This window comes from Zootoca vivipara, chromosome 7, assembly GCF_965207765.1.
Source record: "Zootoca vivipara chromosome 7, rZooViv2.hap1.1, whole genome shotgun sequence".
Taxonomy (NCBI): Eukaryota; Metazoa; Chordata; class Lepidosauria; order Squamata; family Lacertidae; genus Zootoca; species Zootoca vivipara.
In genome coordinates, this window is record NC_142590.1 from 63,867,565 (window position 1) to 63,887,692 (window position 20,128).

General features: G+C 46.1%; 1 protein-coding gene across 10 annotated transcripts in view; it reads right to left on the reverse strand.

Moving 5' to 3' along the window:
- The window catches only part of NAV1 (neuron navigator 1), a 275,085-nt gene that overhangs the window by 113,884 nt on the left and 141,073 nt on the right, over positions 1-20,128 (reverse strand). For all 10 annotated transcript variants that reach the window (XM_088674461.1, XM_088674460.1, XM_088674459.1 and 7 more), the window contains one exon: positions 5,470-5,572. In XM_088674461.1, the coding sequence (XP_088530587.1) occupies positions 5,470-5,572 (103 nt within the window). The remainder of the gene's footprint in view (positions 1-5,469; positions 5,573-20,128) is intronic.

A 20,128-nucleotide genomic window follows, 5' to 3' on the forward strand; every position in this document is an offset into this window, starting at 1 on the left:
TGTTCAGAACTAGTCTTCTGGTCATTGGGTATAGTGGCTAGAATTTAAGACCACAAAACCAAGGTTCAAATCCTCGTAACACTCATTGCGATCAGCCTAACCTAACTCTCAGAGTTGCTGTATGCTCTGAGCACCTTGGATAAAGTGCAGGTAAATTATGCCTGGTGGGCATGGGCTCAAATGCACTCCTTAACCTTCTTTTACAGAAACATGTGGTCATATCTACGCACAGACACCTCCCCTGATGTGGGTTGTGTTCCTATGTTCCCTGTGCATTCTGAGCTCCCATTCCCCCCCTCCCCAGTTTCCCAGGGAGCTTATGCTTTTCTTTACCTTGCTTTGCGTCTTGGCTAGCCCAGCTCTCCCAAGTCCAGCCTTCCTCTATGAATAACTAATGCTTTGGATTCCTTCCATGAAGCACTCTCCCCTGATCCAACATCTCCACATTTAGCAAAGCAAATCAACTGGAAGCAAACCAGCATTCCTCCCTTGCTGGATCCCCATGCTGCACTGACTCATCTGGGCGGGGTTCTTCTGGCATCTCCCAGCCTGAATTGAGTGAGGCAGGCAGCAGGAGGCTCTTGTTCTGCAGTGTACAGCATCAACCAAACTCTTTGTGGGGAGGGTGATAAAAGAGAGGGAGAGAAAGATGAGCAGCAGTGCAGGGGGTGGGGTGGTTGTTTCAAGAACAGCAAGCTTCCCTTGCATTCAGCTGGCGTAGTACAATATTTACAAACAGCTAACAAGCAGCATTAATATTTGGATTTAAGCATAAAGCAGCAACTGTTTCCAAGTGGCTTTCAGTAAGTTCAAGCACAGGCTGTTGGAAACCAGAAGTTACAGCCACGTGGTGATTCTGTAGGAAAGGAGCTGAAGTGTCATCGTCTGAAGCAGAGGTTGTACTGCCAGAATTCTTCTCACACCTTTCCGTACTAACTATTCTTATGAGAGATCCTCTCCAGTCTCCTTGTTAGCATCTCTATGCAAAACTCAGGGATATAGTTTTAGGATCCCAGCAAAAGTTAGAACCACAGAGACCAAAAGCAGAAGGGGCGTGTCCCTCTTTCCCTGGTGCTGAGTGACAGCCTGATCACAAATTCCATGTGCTCAGCTTGAGGAATGAGCTCACCTTGCCAGCCAACTTCTCTCTCTCTCTCCTGCCAAATTACAATGATATACATACACTCAAAAACATTGCTGCGGTTTGCTCACTGGAGGTCTGAAAAGCTGCTGTCACTGCATTAGCTCACTTGGACAGCAGAAAGCCAAGGGAAAGTTTTATTACAGAGAGGCCACTGCCAGTGCCCTGGTCTGAGGAAAGCGAAGTCCAGGACTGAGGCTTTGCTGGGACAACTCCACCACGTGGAATTAATGATATTGCTGCCCTTAAAGGGACAGGCGTACTTTGTGAAATAAGATGCTACACCTCTCTCTGGATATATGCACCACCCCATTCAAATCTCTCAGAAAGTGTAAGCAGGACTAATCTAACGAATGCTAACAGGTGTGTAAAAGCAGCCTTTGAAGCAAGGAGCACACACATTCTTCCCTGAATACCCACACTAAGTTCAATAAACAGATAGGGGCACAGTTACCCCATTCAGGACCAGGGAATCCCTCACACCTGCCCACCCCCTGTCCCCCAGAAACAGTACTTCGGTCTTGTTGGTATTCACCCTCAATCTGTTGACCACTATCTATCCCCCCCCTTGAGGGGAAAATGCTGTAACTGGGTTGCCAAGTCTCCCACTGGAATTAGTGTGGAAGGATTGGGAACCAAGCTTCAGCAAATAAATGTGGAGGCCAAATCAATAGAAACACAGATTCCACAGGGGCAGATTCCACAGGGGGGTGTGCACTGGAACAACCGATCTCAGTGGTCACGGGTAGGAGGAGGAGTTACGCTAAGACCAGACCATGTCATTACCGAGGAGGCAGACTTAGTCGTTGTCTGAGGACTATCCCTGCCTCCAGGTCTGGTCCTGACCGGACGGATATTGGAATAGGCAAGGGATACCCACATGACCTGAAGGTGCTGCTGTGCAATGCCAGGTCGATGATGAATAAGACCACCGCCATTCACGACCTGATTGTGGATGGAGGATTTGACCTGGCATGTGTGACAGAGACCTGGTTGGAGGAAGCCGATGGGCCCGTTCTTGGCGCTGCTTGCCCACCAGGTTTCTCTTATGCACAGCAACCCAGGCCATCTGGGCGGGGAGGGGGGGTTGCAGTGATTTTTAGGAAGTCATTAGTTTGCACCAGGCGTCCTATTGGGAAGACCCAGTTCTCTGAGTGCATGTTCTGGAAGTTGGGCAATAGAGGCAGTACAGGATTCCTTTTGGTGTACCGACCTCCCCGCTGCACCAAGGATTCCCTGCCCGAGCTGCTTCAGGTCGTGTCGGATGTGCTCCTGGAGACACCTAGCTTGGTTGTCTTAGGGGATTTTAACATCCATGCCGACACGACCTTACAAGGAGCCGCTCGGGACTTCGTGGAAAGCATGGCCACCATGGGGCTGTCCCTGAATAAGTCTGGCCCAACTCATAGCCGCGGACATGCCTTGGACTTGGTGTTTACCTCTATGGATGTTGGTGATCTGACATTAAGTAAAAGCGAAACAAAAGAAGTGCCATGGTCAGATCACTTTCTGGTGCATCTGGACTTCTCCGCAACCCTTCCCCTCTGCAGGGAGGTGGGACCGATTCAGATGGTCCGCCCCCGCTACTTAATGGATCCAATTGGCTTCCAAAGAGTGGTAGGGGATGTTTTATCCCATGTCGATGGCCTTTCAGCTGATTCCCTGGTGGCCCGCTGGAATGCGGAGTTAACCAGCGCTATTGACTGTCTGGCTCCGAAGCGCCCTCTCAGATTGCATGGAGCCCGGACAGCCCCGTGGTTTTCCCCGGCGCTGAGGGCAATGAAACAGTCGTTGAGACGGCTAGAGCGCCGGTGGCGGAAAACTCATTTTGAATCAGACCGGACACGGGCTAGAGCTCAACTTCGAGCCTACCAAGTGGCAATGGCGACGGCGAAGAGGACCTTCTTCACCGTCTCCATCGCATCTGCAGAAAACAGCAGCAGGAGACTCTTCCAGGTGGTTCGCAATTTAGCGGAACCACCTGCTCCATCCGGGCCCAGTACGGGCCACATGATCTCCTGCAATGATTTTGCAAAGTTTTTTGCAGATAAAGTCGCTCAGATTCGGGAAGAGGTAGACTCCACCGTGGGAGCAGGGCCGGGGCGGGGGAGTGCTAGAGTCCTGTCTAGTCAAGTTTTGTGGGATCAGTTTCAATCTGTTACCTCCGAGGATGTGGACAGGCTGCTTAGACGAATGAAACCAACCACCTGTCTCCTTGATCCTTGCCCATCCTGGCTTATAAAAGCTAGCCAGGAAGGGCTGGGCGATGGGCTTTGCGGGTTGGTAAATGCTTCTCTCCATGAGGGAGCCTTCCCAGACCCGCTGAAAGAGGCGGTTATTAAACCGCTTCTTAAAAAACCATCTTTAGATCCGGCCAATATGGCCAACTATCGCCCAGTCTCAAATCTTCCATTCTTGGGCAAGGTGATTGAGCGAGTGGTTGCGGAACAACTCCAGGCACGCCTGGAAGAAGCGGACCATTTGGATCCCTTCCAGTCAGGATTCAGGCCTCATCATGGGACTGAAACTGCCTTGGTCGCACTGGTCGATGATCTCCGGCGGGCTAGGGACAAAGGTAAGAGCTGTTTCCTTGTTCTGCTGGATCTCTCAGCGGCTTTTGACACCATCGACCATAACATCCTTCTGGACCGTCTAGAGGGCTTGGGAGCTGGGGGCACTGTCATGCAGTGGTTCCGCTCCTTCCTCCTGGGCCGTGTTCAGAAAGTGGTGGTGGGGGATGAGTGTTCAGACCCCTGGGCGCTCACTTGTGGGGTGCCTCAGGGTTCTGTCCTCTCCCCCATGCTTTTTAACATCTATATGCAGCCGCTGGGAGAGATCATCAGGGGGTTTGGGCTGGGTGTCCATCAGTATGCTGATGATACCCAGCTCTACCTCTCTTTTAAATCAGAACCAGTGAAGGCGGTGAAGGTCCTGTGTGAGTGCTTGGAGGCGGTTGGAGGATGGATGGCGGCTAACAGATTGAGATTGAATCCTGACAAGACAGAAGTACTGTTTGTGGGGGACAGGAGGCGGGCGGGTGTGGAGGACTCCCTGGTCCTGAATGGGGTAACTGTGCCCCTGAAAGACCAGGTGCGCAGCCTGGGAGTCATTTTAGACTCACAGCTGTCCATGGAGGCACAGGTCAACTCCGTGTCCAGGGCAGCTGTTTATCAGCTCCATCTGGTACGCAGGCTGAGTCCCTACCTGCCCAGTGACTGTCTCTCCAGAGTGGTGCATGCTCTAGTTATCTCCCGCTTGGACTACTGCAATGCGCTCTACGTGGGGCTACCTTTGAAGGTGACCCGGAAACTACAACTAATCCAGAATGCGGCAGCTAGACTGGTGACTGGGAGCGGCCGCCGAGATCACATAACACCGGTCCTAAAAGACCTACATTGGCTCCCAGTACGTTTCCGAGCACAATTCAAAGTGTTGGTGTTGACCTTTAAAGCCCTAAACGGCCTCGGTCCGGTATACCTGAAGGAGCGTCTCCACCCCCATCGTTCTGCCCGGACACTGAGGTCCAGCTCCGAGGGCCTTCTGGCGGTTCCCTCATTACGAGAAGCCAAGTTACAGGGAACCAGGCAGAGGGCCTTCTCGGTAGTGGCACCCACCCTGTGGAATGCCCTCCCACTAGAGGTCAAAGAGAACAACAATTACCAGAACTTTAGAAGGCATCTCAAGGCAGCCCTGTTTAGGGAAGCTTTTAATGTTTGATGGATTTCTGTATTTTAGAATTTCTGTTTTTTTGGAAGCCGCCCAGAGTGGCTGGGGGAACCCGGCCAGATGGGCGGGGTATAAATAATAAATTATTATTATTATTATTATTATTTCCCCTCCAAGCTCCAAAATGAGTACCTGTATGGAAGGGGCACCCTTGGAGCGGTAAGCTTTGGCTGCTGCAGTCCTGATACATCCTAACCTCCCTCTAGGCATGGTCACATCACAGCATACAACAAAGATGTCCAAGGTTAAAAAGCAGTACCAAGCTATTTAAAATGACTGCACAACAGCATCTCATTTTGGCCAAATGTCCACAAGCAAGGGTAGTCTGTGGGCAAAATGTGACAGTGAACCACAGCAACCTTTTAAAAAAAATCAACCCAAAAACTACCTAGTCCAATGTTATGAAACATCTCACGCTTGTTATGAGATGAGCTCATCTTCTGACTTTAAATGCAGATTTCCTAGCCGGAATTGGTTGATATGGAATGTGGCCAGATGAACTGTTTTGATGCACCCAAGTAGGAACTATCATCCTGGTTGTCAAGAGTAAAGGAAATCATCCTGGTTGTCAAGAGTAAAGGAAATCTAGGAGCAGGTCTCACCTGTGAGTTACTTGGGAGCCCCTCAAGCTGGACATGGTCTCCTCCAGGTTCTGCCGCAAGTCAAGCACATTCTGTACTGTCCTCTTTCTCTGGGATTCAGGATCTGTTGGAAAGAAAAGGATGGAAGTTCCATAGTGAATAACAGAAAATAAAGATGACCTTCACAATGGACTTGCTGCAAGCATGGGCTCCATGCAGTCCCCCACCATACCTTGTAAAGCTTTCATCCCTCACTTTGCTTGTTACCACCTCAACCTCTACGCTCCGATTAACCTTGGTATGTGTGCCCTATTTGCCCACCCTACTTGTACATCTTTTGTCCATTTCTCCATGTTTTTTATTTCCCTACAGCTGCCTTAAATCCCCTTCCACATGTTTCTCTAAGGATTTTAAACTGTGAGGAACGTCTCTGGAAGATTCCAGAGAGCAGGACTAGAACTAATGGGTGGAAATGCCAAAGAAGCATATTGCAACTAAATATTAGCAGAAACTTCATAAACGCTGTTACACAGTAGTCATAGCCTGTGGCTAGCATAATACTTATTGTATGGAACTAGGTAAAGGTAAAGGGACCCCTGACCATTAGGTCCAGTCGTGACCGACTCTGGGGTTGCACGCTCATCTCGCATTATTGGCCGAGGGAGCCGGCGTATAGCTTCCAGGTCATGTGGCCAGCATGACAAAGCCACTTCTGGCAAACCAGAGCAGCACACGGAAACGCCGTTTACCTTCCCGCTGTAGCGGTTCCTATTTATCTACTTGCATTTTGACGTGCTTTCGAACTGCTAGGTTGGCAGGAGCTGGGACCAAGCAACGGGAGCATCACCCCATCACAGGGATTTGAACCGCCGACCTTCTGATCAGCAAGCCCTAGGCTCAGTGGTTTAACCACAGCGCCACCTGGGTCCCTGGGTATGGAACTAGCAGTCACTAATAACCTTGTGCTCAATGCATTTGTCTAATCTTCTTTTAAAGCCATCCAAGCTGGTGGCTACCACTGCCTTCTGCAGGAGCGCATTCCACAGTGTACAGCTGTACCTTGGTTCTCAAATGAATGGGGTCAGAAATTTCCATTGTAAAGGACCTAGCGCTCATGCACACTCTCCCAAAGCTGGCACACAACCAAAAATGAACGTGAATCCCTGGCAGTGAAGGAGGAGTGCAATCCCTGCGGCTTCACAGTAAAAGTGCCAGCCAGCTGGAAGGGAATCCCCGCTGCTGCGAGAAACCCCACTGCCGTGCGCAGTCCTAATGCCGTGAAGAGAAGGCCTTTCTGGGTGTGCCGAACTCAGGAGCCACGTGCAGAAGTTCGATGAAGCAGGGTCAGAGACCTGATCTGAGATCCGTGGTGCGAGGTTGAAAAGGGGCGATTCAGCGTCACACCGTGGTTTAAATTGGCCCCGGCCATGGCCCCCATGTCGCCTGATTGGCCGCTTGGCTAACTGGCGTGACCGGGCCTCCCCAGCATAAGGCAAGGCAGGACACAGTCCCGCCCCCCCCCCCACATTGAGGGGGGAGGCTTGGCGGCTCGCCCGCAACATGTCCCCACGAAAAGGTGGAGCTGATTTCTCAAATGCCTTGATACTCAAACAACTTGAAACCCAAACACTGCAAACCTGGAAGTAAGTGTTCTGGTTTGCGAACTTTTTTCAGAAGCTGAACGTGCTCCGTTTTGAGTGTTATGCTTCCGATTTGAGTGCCACACTTCTGTTTTGAGTATCACACTGAGGTCTGTCTGTTTTTGCTATTTATTTTGTGGTTTTGTTACTCTTTTGGCTTTTTTTGGCTTTTGTGACTGTGTAGAAGTCAGTTCAGCTACTGATTGACTGATTGTGTGACTGCAGTACATTGCTTATGGCTTTCATTTTATGGATCAATGGTCTCGTTAGATAGTAAAAGTTATGTTAAATTGCTGTTTTAGGGGTTGTTTTTAAAAGTCTGGAACGGATTAATCCATTTTGCATTACTTTCTATGGCAAAGTGTGCCTTGGTTTTGGAACATTTTGGTTTTGGAATGGATTTCCAGAACGGATTAAGTTTGAGAACCAAGGTACCACTGTATTCCATTCTATGCTCTGTGTGGCATATATATGTATATTGCTTTTCCACCCAGGAGCTCAAGGCTGTGCATGTTTTCCTCCCCTCCTTTCTCTTATATCTGCAACAGACCTGTGAGGTAGACTAGGTTAAGTTAATGTACAAGCAGCAGTTCTTGCCAACAGATTGCAGGAGGTCCAACCCACATTCAGTGTACCAGGCCCAGGAAATTCTGTTGTCCTCTCAAGTCAAACCAACCATCTTTGCTTGTGCAATGCTTAGTGCCACCTAATCTGTCTCTCTCACATACATAGCACCCTTCAGCAGAGCTTCTAGGGTAATATGCAAAAACAATTTTCCTGTGCCATAACACTGGTTCAGACAAAGCATTCATGAATGCTAAGGAGTATTGCATTATTGTTGTTATTATAAACATTAGAATCATTTCCTCATTTATAATTGCTTTTTTTTAGCACAGCCCACACAAGGTGATATACATATCACTAAACACAATATAATACAAAACCAACAGTTAAACAAATTATAAAACAACAATGCAAAAAAAGCCCATAAAAAATATGCAGGTCAACTAAATGAGTAGTGCAGCAACATCATTCCTGGCAGATAAGAAAGTGATGCACTGTAAAACAACTCTCAAAATAAAAATCATATGATAAGAGCTAAATTAAGGGGGGGGAAACAGCCTGATATGAATAGATTTTTAAAGCTCGAAGCTTCGTAGAGTTGAGGTTATCCACAGTTCCACGGGGAGGGAAACATCCTATTTTCTCAACAGCGTAACACACCTGGGATCTGACACATCTGCCATTAGGAGAGCCTGTCTGACAAAGAGTTCTGTTCTCAAAGGACTAAACTCATACGTCAATAATACTGGCCTCCTGCTGAGCCATCATAAGCAGACCTTATTTTGAACTTAGAATATTCTGCTTCAAAGGATAAGCAGCAAACAATGGACCCACATTCAGCAGCAGTCACTGTAGCCTATTATTCTCTATAGCAGTGGTTGTCAAACTATATTATTAGGGGTCCCTCTATGAAAAGATCATTAATAATAGACCCGAAAGCCAGTTTCCCTACCTATTTTTGCCCTGCAACATGCAGTAACACAGAAGGGTTTGAAGTTTTCCAGGGTTCACTCTGAGTCCTAGAGGATGAGGACCAAGAGGCCTGGCCAGCACCCTGGTTGAACTAACTGTGCACTACAAAATAGGGGTGGGGAAGTAGTAGCCCTCCAGATGCCAATGCCCAACATTCCCAGACAGCATGGCCAATAGTCAGGGATGATGAGAGTTGTAGTCCAACAACACTCTTAAGGACCTAGTTTCCCTACACCTGCTTTAGAACATGCCCCATGATCTTCTTTAAGGGCCAAACTAGATTCAATGGCAGCACTTCAGGGAATGTACAGCCAGATCAGCCACAATCACATAGAAAGCACCAGGTGGGAGCCTGATGTAAGATGCAAAGAGGGTGCAAGAGTGACAAGTTTACCTGCTGCTATTGCCTCCCTTCAGTCTCTCTCTCTATAAGTATTGAGCTTTCTCCCAACTGGGCTCATTTCCAGTGTTGGAGCCCAGCAGAGGGAAATACTGTGATGATATAAGCTACAGAGAAAAGGATGGTTCTGCAATCCTCTTCCATGAGGGTTCTGCACACCTCATCCTTTTCACTTTCAACGAGAACCCTCACCTCCTGCTTTTGATACTATTACAGCATACTCAAGCTTGAAACACTCAGATCCATCACCATCATGCCTAGTTGGATCCTAACAGACAGAGGTGCTACAGGAATTATTCAACCGATAAATCAATATGGAAAGGGCTCCCCAAGGGTAGAAAGTTTGAAAACTACTTCCCTGTATACCAGCCATTCTCAACCTGATGGCCTCTAGATGTTGTGGACTACAACTTCCATGATTGCAGCCCATTAGTCATGTTGGCTGGGAAGAGTGGGAGTTGTGGTCCAAACATCTTGTAGGCACCAGAGGTTGGTAAAGACTGCTGTAGATTATCCAGCATGGTACTTGCAGACTATATAAGCAGTTTTAGTGAAAGAGGAGGGGGAAGAACCAACAGGAAGTCATACGTCCTGGACAGCATGTTGAACCATTAAGAAAAGAGCAGGAACCACAAGTTGATAGAGCACAAAGATAGCTGCAGAAATTCATAGTACCGTAGATTAGGAAGCGAGCAAAGGAAATATTATATGAATCCACCCTGAATTAGGTCCCATTCTGGAATACAACTGTGTTGATGGTGGGGTATGCATAACTGAAGTTTCCAGTGCCATGTGAAATCAGGAAAACAGGAAGCAGGATGCAGCCCGAATGTTTGCCTGCTGTGGCCCTGGCAGTGCTGCTTATCCAAACCCAATTCTCCAAAGCACTGGACTTCTGCCTAGTGCTAGACAGTAGCTGTGGGTGGTTCGTAGGGTAGCCTGAACCACAGAAAGCTGTCTGCTGAGTGGCTTTGAGTATTATTTCTGGAAAATTATAGTAGACACTTTCTTCTTGTTTTTTAATAAGGCCTGAGGCATGGGTGCAGCACAGCCAGACTTCTGCTTCCCTAACTCTTTGCTCTGTCCTACTTTCTTCTGGCACAACCCACCTGGCAATCAGGTACGAAGCCCAAATCTCAGCTTGTATCCTGTCCATAACCAAGCTGGTAGAAGTGGAACCGTATGCCGTAATACATTTTAAAGCAGTTTTCAACCTAGCCAGGGTATCTGTGGTGGTAACTCTGGAGGAAAAGAGGTGGTGTGGATGGGTGAGAGACTTTTCTTTTCTCTTTAATAACAAAACAGGAGCCATAACGGAAACTCTGGGAAAGCAGCCAGTTGACTGAAGCTGGAATGAATGACAGCAGCTGATACACTCAGCAGCAGGTATGCTCATTCCCTGGGATATGAGCTGCTGCTGTTGCCACTGCTGCTCTCAGGAATTCCAGTCTGACCTCTCATGCAGGAATTTGGAGTTGGCTACAGTTGTCTGAAGGCTGCACACACTTGTCAAGGGAAGCCACGAAAGGTAGAGCTCTCCAGCTATGGAATGTGAATGGGCCAGGATACAAGAGCAACCCTTCAGCCTATGAAGAAGGAGCAGTTTCTGTTATCTTTTACTTTGTACAAGGTGGCTTTTCTCAACCCAGCTGCTGTTGGACTACAACTCCAATCATTCCTACCTAGAAGTGCCGATGGTGATGGGAGTTGTATTCCAACCACATCCAGGAACCCAAGGTCAAGAAAGGTTGGTGTAAGCAGTATAATCTAAATAAGCAAGTAAGGAAAGTCTGAAAAGTCTGAAAAGCATGGCTCGGTAAGAAGAAGAAGAGGAGGAGGAGGAGGAGGAGGAGGAGGAGGAGGAGGAGGAGGAGGAGTTTGGACTTGATATCCCGCCTTTCACTCCCCTTAAGGAGTCTCAAAGCGGCTAACAATCTCCTTTCCCTTCCTCCCCTACAACAAACACTCTGTGAGGTGAGTGAGGCTGAGAGACTTCAAGGAAGTGTGACTAGCCCAAGGTCACACAGCAGCTGCATGTGGAGGAGTGGGGAAGCGAACCCGGTTCACCAGATTACGAGTCCACCGCTCTTAACCACTACACCATGCTGAGAGGTTCCAAATGGGATAGGAAAGGGTTAGCTAGGTGGCAGCAGCAGGCAAGGAAGGTGGTTGATGTGCTCTATATAGCACAGCATTCCAAAGCATTCCAGCCCCATCACCACCACCATCATACTTCTCTGGGATAAATTACAACATCCAACTCTTTCTGTGGAATGACTCAAGAATGGATAGATATGGAAAACAACAGTTCCAGTCCATAAATCTAAACATACACCCTGTCTGGAGAACGAGTATGAAACTTTATTTTGTCTTGCTTCATAACTAGAAATCCCATCCCAGTTCCACACACACAGCCCATTCCCACCCACACTGTGAGATATGCTAGTTGCATCGTGAAATGTGGGGGGGGGCAAGCTGATTAAAGGATTCTCTGGCAACAAATGCTGCTAGGAACCTTTTCTGACCAGCTTCTTGTGCATCCGCTTCCCATCCATGCAGTCACCCCCCCACCACACAAGCAAGGAAGCAATTGGATCAAACCATGCGATTCAGACCCCGTTCCAGATGTTACAGCCTGAAGCAGCCAAGAGGGTGGCTCAAGACAGTTATTATACATACAGTAGCAGCAGGGTAGGAACTCGAGGTGAGAGTTCAAACCACACACAGAGCTCGTAGGGTACTGTACGCCCAAAAGGACTAGAGTAGGCCCACTTCCAATCTGGATCTGCATTCTTAAAAATAATAAACCCCAGCTGCGTACAGAAACATTGCACTAAGCAAACATTCTACCTCCACTAAGTTCTTACAATGAAAGCTAAAACGAAGAGGTTGCCAATGGATAGTAGACTTGATCAGTGCTTGGGTGGGATCTCCGCTCTGTGTTTTCTCAAGGAACAACAAGGTATATGGATAGGTAGCTATGCATACACATTATACTATATACAGCATACTGTATACATATACAGAGGGAGAGGGAAAGGAACACATGCTCAGATTATTGAGATGTGAAAACCTGAATTTTTTTAAAAAAACTATATTTTTAAATAAAAAATGGAAGTGAAATTGTATATTGCATTTTTCTAACGAAGAGTCGGACAAAATAACTAAACAACAACAATGAGCAAAGTAACATTAGGACACGGCTAATTCACACTATTTGCAGATCACTTAGAATCTAGCCTAAGATACGCTATCCAAAGTTAATAATGCCTGTGAAGATAACATTGCTAATGTATTTGAACGGTTTACTAAACAAGCAGTGCTCTCCAGACGAGACTGATGTTGGAAAAGCACTTTCGAATGTTGCAGAACTCACGGTACAGATACAACACCATAGTACCTTCACATGTGAACAAACTGAGACTGGCAGAAATTCATCTCTTTTCCCTAAGCAAATATAATTTTTGTAGTGTATGTGATCTCCATGGCCAGGGTTCATCCTAGGGGGATTTCAAAAATCTGTTTTAATTGTTATAGCAACAAAATAGCATGCTTAATCAGGAAGTAGATGGTTCCAAATTGGAGACTTGATTTAAATCAATGCTTTAAATTGGCCTTTTTTCTTGGTAATTTAAACCACCTTTATTTAAATCAATGCATCCTGTTACTAAGTACTACCAGTAAGTGCCCCTGGCCTATTTTGCTTGCCAACGCTGATTCTTCTGCAGAAATTGGCCTTTTTGCAAAGCTCTGAGAATATCTGTTGGTAAGATACATCACATGAACAACTATTATGTTTGAACCAGGTCTGCTATTAAAAATCAATACTGTGTGAAAGCAGAGGAAGCCCAAATGAAAGGTACACTGTTGAAGTAATCAAAACTGACACATTATTTCATCAGTGCCATACACAGCACAGGACTGGACATTAGCTAAATGTGGCCAAGGCAGGACACCTCAAAGACTTTCCTCACCCTTGTTCTCAACAGCTGCTCAAATGGATTCTCAAAAAGGCAACACCCCCTGCTATGTTCCAATGCTAGCTGTCTAGCAGTGGACACAATCTCTTTGTAGCAAGGTAGCTACCCATAAAGTACCAATAGCTTAGATTTTCATCTTCTCCTTATTTCATTCTAAAAGGATCAGTCTCCAAGAGTATTACTGAGCCGAGCCATTCCAAATGGGCTTCTCTTTCATTTTCTGAGAAAAGTTAATGCCATCAGAGAGAGATGAGCCAGAGTTCACTGTAATTCTGTAAAAGCATAACAGCTTCAGAAAAAGCCCCACTTAATACTTGCAAGTTTCAAATACTTGTCTTGCATTTCCCTCTTTTAGTAACTTAGCATGACTGCACTTACACTCAACAAATCACAATCCACTCCCCCTCTTCCATTTAGAAGACGTGGCTCTTGGGAAGCATGTGTATAACTTGAAAAGGGCAGCACAGGTCTTCATTTCAGAAAGATCAGTACTCTGTAGACTGGTGTAACTGAATTTTGTATCCATACCATACATTTAAAGCTCATTTAAAGCATATTGCTTCCCCCAAATAATCCTGGGAACTGGAGTGTACCCCTCTCACAGAGCTACAATTCCTAGCAACCTTAACAAACTACAGCTCCCAGAATTCCTCTAGGAAAGCCACATGTTTTAAATGCATGATATGGGTGTGGCCAGTCTACTCTCACAAAATACCACATTATTCCCTCACTACATTCTATTTTACAGTCATACCTCAGGTTACAGACGCTTCAGGTTACAGACTCCGCTAACCCAGAAATAGTATCCCGGGTTAAGAACTTTGCTTCAGGATGAGAACAAAAACCGCGTGGCAGTGGCAGTGGGAGGCCCCATTAGCTAAAGTGGTACCGCAGGTTAAGAACAGTTTCAGGTTAAGAACCGGACCTCCAGAACGAATTAAGTTCTTAACCCAAGGTTAAGGTATTTGCATCTTCAAGAAACGAGGGAGCACATCTGCAACATGAAAAATGGGTTGTAGCCAATGGCTGAACAAGCTGAAGGCCACATGAAGCCAATATGTCTCTCCCCAGCCCCACCCCCAGAGCTCATGTGAGTCCCTCTCTAGAGGGTCAGAGCCCCATTCCCAAACAGACTGGTATGTGTTATGTTGATCTATAGTGGTCAAGAATTATAGTGATCAACCAGGGAGATGCAGAATTGACGAGATGAGACTGAACAGAAGGGCACTTGTTATGTCACCTAGAATCAGGTGCTGCATTCACAGATGGGAGCAAACTCGCCCAAGTAGAGTGCACACTTGCAATCTCAATATTTCCACAAGGCAAGAGAATCTTGCGAGTGAGCACATCACACCTTGCATTCAAAAGCTTGGCAGGAGGGGCAGGGAAACTTGTCAAAACATCTTCCATCACTTCTGTCCAGTTCTCCTTGTCCTGCTCCCAAGAACTGTGTCTCTTGCTGAGCCTGCACAATTACTTGCCTGAATAATCTATTTCTTACTTCCAAATAAAAGTCTCCATCTGCCCGTGTTTGGCAGAAGCCAGAACAGGATCAGCACCTAAAGAGGAGTTTCTCAAATTCCAGCAAGCCTCTCCAATGGAGAAAAGTTTGATCTTCCATGAAGGTCATCACTGAAAAGTTGTAGTGAAAAGCAGTGCAAAAAAACCAATGAGTTGACCCATTCAGATATCAAAGTGGAAGCATGGAAGAATCAAATGCTACGCTTAGCTACCTCTCTGGGAAACGCTATTCCATGTTGGGGGAACTACAGCTTTAAGCAGATCTCCCTTCCTCACTCCACAATTGACCATAATAAGAGTCTTTGTCAATAGCTGGCTTGGATTTTGTTCTGAAGCACAAGGGATGCCATGGGCTCCCTGCAGACCCCTCTCAAGCAAGTGCCTCCTCTCCCTGTACTTTTTCTATTCAGCCTGTGTTTGCAGGTGTCAAGGGACTTTTAGTTCTCAGTGAGGAAGCACGGGATGTTCAGGATTGTAGCTGCAGTCAGCCAGAGACCAGAAGCTGTTGAGACTGCATGGTGTGGTTTGTTGTGGACAGTGCCCGTCTGTGTATGGGCCAGCAAAAAATGTACAGAGGATAAGCAGCACCCAAAACAGTGGACTCCCTGCAAAGATTCCTGCGGGTAGTTGATACAAAACAGCTCACTGTTTGAGGAAATCAGAATGAAACAGAGTCTCTGTTTGCTTGTTCTATGCTGGCTTATTAGGAGGGTGAGTGGGTGTATTTATCAGTGTTTGTTTGTATCTATGTGTGTCTGTGTTTATATGCCTAGTAAAATTAGTCTGGATTCAAAAGGGACCTACTTAGATGACTCAAAGGTCTGCAAAGGCTGCCTTATACAGAAAGGCTTCATGTATGCAGGCTCTTGTTATCCATGGTGTAAGGGGGCTGCAATCACAGTTTGTAAATGCCTATATGGGCATTTCCAAGGGCAGGCAGTTTTGTGAATGATATACGATGCTCAGGAAGATAAACCAAGGAGCATTCAGTCTAGGAATAAGACCCACATTCTTAAAGCTTAGAAGAGTTACCGGACACTGGCACAATCTGGAAAATGACAAGTTTTATGGTATTACCCGAAAAAAATAAAACATTTTCTAAAATGTTTTCCAGAAGCAAGCAGGGGGAAATTTGGGTGATAAAGCTGCAGTCCTTCTCCCTTTATTTAAGTGCAACATAGGTAGTGTCTGGTATAACTGATGCTCACAGTTTCAGAAAGAAGACACACAAAGATCTGTTAAGCACTCATATATGTGCCAATTAGTTTAAGAATTTAATTTATTTTTGCAAAAAGCCCAAAGTCAAAACATTCCACATTAGAAAAAGATGTCAAAGACAATCTGGATCATAAATAGACTCTGTGGCCCCATCCCACCAAACCCTGCCTAGAATTGACTGATTCTTTGAGGATGGCAGGGAGAAGTCAGGGAGAAGAGGAGGACTAAGTACTTTTCTTGCAAATGGACTGTACGAAAGACACAAAGTTCAAATCCTTCCAAAGCTTTTCTCAGCATCCATGTGAGGTGATGGCCTTGTGTGGTGAAATTCTGTATTTGCATTGTTTTTTTTATAGCTTTTCGTGTTTTTTTTTCATTTACACGTTGTTGTAAATTGCCCTGATATTTTATGAGATGACTGCATGTAAGTATAAATAAATAAATACAATCTGTAATAGTGGGTGTCCTCACTAAGGCAACCTTCACTAAAGTGGCCTGTGTTCAGCACTTCAGGACCGAGCGCCACCAAGTTCCAAGATTCATTTCTATCTAGCTTTATTTCCGTCAGCTCAGTTTGAAGCTATTGGCCCAGTCCTGCAGTTGCAGTGGAACTTTCTCATAAGAGCTTTTGGGATAGCAGCCAGTGCACAACTGATGGAAAAAATTCAATGCATTGCGCACCACACATGTTATTAGCTCCCGTTAGTAGACAACATTCCACGTACACCAGGAAAAGAACCAGGCCATTACCATCTACTGTGGCACATATTAACTTACTATCGACTAAGTAGCCATCAGTTAAGTTGCCACAATACATGACAATGATTAATAACTAAGTGCAGACATACTGCCCATGCTCTGCACCTCTCAGAGAGTAGATACATTCATATTTCTGGGAAAGGAGCACTGCATTTGTACTACAATTCATTGCACCTCTGCTTTTCTTCTTCCTTTCTCCCTAAAACTATACACACTGTCCCATTTATAAATAGTCACATAGTTTTCAGGATAACTACATACGAAGAGCCTTGCTGGATCAGATTGAAGGTCCATCTAATTTCACAGTGGCCAACCACCCGCCTATGAGAAGCCCACAATGGCACAAATGCAATAGTCTGAGAGAACCAAGATATGAGTGCAATAGCCCTCTCTCTGTTGCTCCTCTTCAGAGGCACAGTACTCTGATACACACACACACACACACACACACACGGGTGGCACTGTGGTCTAAACCACTGAGCCTCTTGGGCTTGCTGATCAGAAGGTCAGTGGTTCGAATACCTGTGACAGGGTGAACTCCCGCTGCTGTCCCAGCTTCTGCCAACCTTGCAGTTCGAAAGCACGCCAGTGCTAGTAGATAAATAGGTACTGCTGCAGCGGAAAGGTAAACGGAATTTCTGTTCACTCTGGTTTCTGTCAAGGTCCTCCGTTGCACCAAAAGCAGTTTAGTCATTCTGGCCACATGACCCAGAAAGCTGTCTGTGGACAAGTGCCGGCTCCCTCGGCCTGAAAGCGAGATGAGCATTGCAACCTCACAGTTGCCTTTGATGGGAATTAACTGTCCAGGGGTCCTTTACCTTTACATTCACCTTTACCTACTCTGATACTGGAGGTTATACACAGCCATTATAACTAGTAGCCACAGGTGTTCACCAACAGGTCACTGGAGCGAAAGAGATTGATGCACAGATCAAGAGTGAAATGACCTGGTAAAAATGCAAGCAAGTGGAATAGTAGGTGGCTATTGGATAGAAAAGAGAAGTATTTCAGAAATAACAGCTACTATTTTGAAGACGTGGGCAGCATTGTAAAGTATGCCTTTACAGTGCATTTATCTGTGCTGTCCCTGACTCAAAGTAAAAGCATTTAGAGGAAAGGGGATGAAGAGGCCCCTAGAAGCAGTTTTGTAGGGCTAGTTAGTAGGAGGATGGTAAAGCAATTAAGGGGAGAGGACCTCAGAGCTGGGTTTGCACATTATACCACAAGCTGCCAAATCAAGTCTCCTTCTACAACACTTAACATTTCTGTGTTCGAAGCAAGATAATTTTTTCTTCTTCCAGTAGCACCTTAGAGACCAACTAAGTTTGTCATTGGTATGAGCTTTCGTGTGCATGCACACTTCTTCAGATACCATTTCTTCAGATACCATTTCTTCAGATACCATTTCAGATAACATTTCTGTGTTGCCGCCCTGTATAAGCAGCGCAGCACCTGCAACATCCAGCCACAAGATGGCAGCAAAAGGCCTTGGATTGTGAAGATGGGTTCAGTCAGAGTTCTCAGAACCAGTGCTTCCAATTACTGTAGTCTATATAGTCTAAGCAAAGCACAGAAAGATTGAGAATAACATTCAGAGTTGCAGTCAAGTCTGTCTCCTCTGCAGCAACCCACAGCCTCGGCACAGCCTCTAAAACTCATTACAGGTGGATCCCATACTATATGACTATAGGTAAAGCTGGAAGGAACTACATGACTGAGTAATTAACAAAAGAGAAAAACATTTTTCTTCCTATTAGGAGGGACTTACACATTTCTTGCCCTGCCAAGTAGTGTTGGTGATGCTAATGTAAGCAGTAGACAGGAGCTGATCTCCTAAGAAGAGCTGAAAGGGACCTTTTTTTAAGCACCGTGGGTCCAAGTTTAAGCCTCAAAATGCATAAATGGGTTATCACAAAGCTTCCCCCCCCCCGAAAACCCACCTGTCTGCGCAGTTGAAGTGTAACATGTTAAAGAGAGGGGTCAGCTTCAAAGTCTTCCCCTAACCAATTCTCCATATGCAGAGAGATACTGGGGAAATGAATCATTCAAGAATTCTAGGATGCCCCACCTGAATTCTGAAATGACACTAAACCACGAAGACCATAGTAGCCCCTGGCCTGTTCCAAGTTTTTAATCAGCTTCAAACTACAGTGGTACCTCAGTTTGTGACCGCAATCCATTCCGCGGAGGCGGTCGCTTGCCGAAGCGGTCGCTCCCCGAAGGCACGCTTCTGCGTGTGCGCGAAGCACTGATAGAGTGCTTCTGCGCACACATGCACTGCGCAGATCGCGTCTGCGCATCCAACGCCGCGGAACCCGGATGTAAACACTTCCGGGTCCGCAGCAGTCGCTCACCGAAGCGGTCGCAAACAGAGGTAGAAGTAAACCAAGGTTTGACTGTAAAGGAATTGTGGATACCTTATTTCCACCTTCACAGAGTTTCCAATGAAGTTGCTAAACCTAACTGCACTTTGGGGGCAATATTCAGTTGTAAACAAACCAGTGGCTCTGAAAGAATTGTGGTGCCATGCCAACACTGAATCAAACAACCGTGCTGCACTATGCACACCATGCGAGGAAGAAAGGCAGGTTTAGTCCAGCTTCTTCTCTCCCCACCCCCTGCCCCCAATAGGAGCTCTTGGCAATATGAGCTGCTTTGTTCTAGCTTTCTCCCTGATCCTCATGCTCTCTGTGGACCCAATGATCCTGCTGTTCCACTGCACATGTCCTCATGAGAAATACTGGACAATAAAGATGAGCACTGAATAGCAGCATGTGTCTAAGGACATGACTGGACTGCAATGTGCAGCACACTGTTGACCCCAGAATGATGTATAGCACTTAGAGCCACCATTTCTTTGGACTGGCTTCCAGCAAAAATCTGATCCACTGAAAAGGAGAGCAGTTTTGTGCAGCACTCTTGACCTGAGGACAAGCCACAAATAGCAGTATATCCTTAATGGTGTTTCACCCTTATGAGACCACACTGCCAATATTTCACTTCAGCAGAAGGCCCCACCATTAATTTAAAGTTTCCATTAAGGACATTATTAAGTGTTTCCTGCCAACACCTTGCTTCACTACAAAATTCTTTTCAGCAAGATGGAAAGGGAGGGTTGTTACAGGAACACAGGGGCATCACTGGCATGAGCAGGTTTTGCATCTCCCAAGATGCCCAGAGCCAAGAGCATGCAGCCAATTATTGGCGTATAGTGAGAAACTGTTAAGAGAACCCTCTATATCTTGTTGCTACACAAATCAAAAAATTGTGCTGTGATCAAATAGCATTTTGACTCTTGGTGTGAGCAGAGAGAATAGCTCTCCTAAAGTGGCAATTCTGAAAGTGAGGAACTTCAGTCCAGCACTGATTTTCTGCAGGATGTCTCAGCAATGACAATACATTATACCGGTAGTATCTTCCTCCAGCCCCATCCTTTACCATTAATTATTGAGAACTAAAAGACAAAGGGTTGCAACCCCAAAGACACTGAAGCAATGGAAAGGGGGAAAGTAGCCCAGTCATCATACCATGTGTGATCTGACTTTGAGAAGTAATGAGTAATCCACACACATTAAAAGATAACACATCTTCAATTACATAATTAAGGATACAACCTTAAATATGAT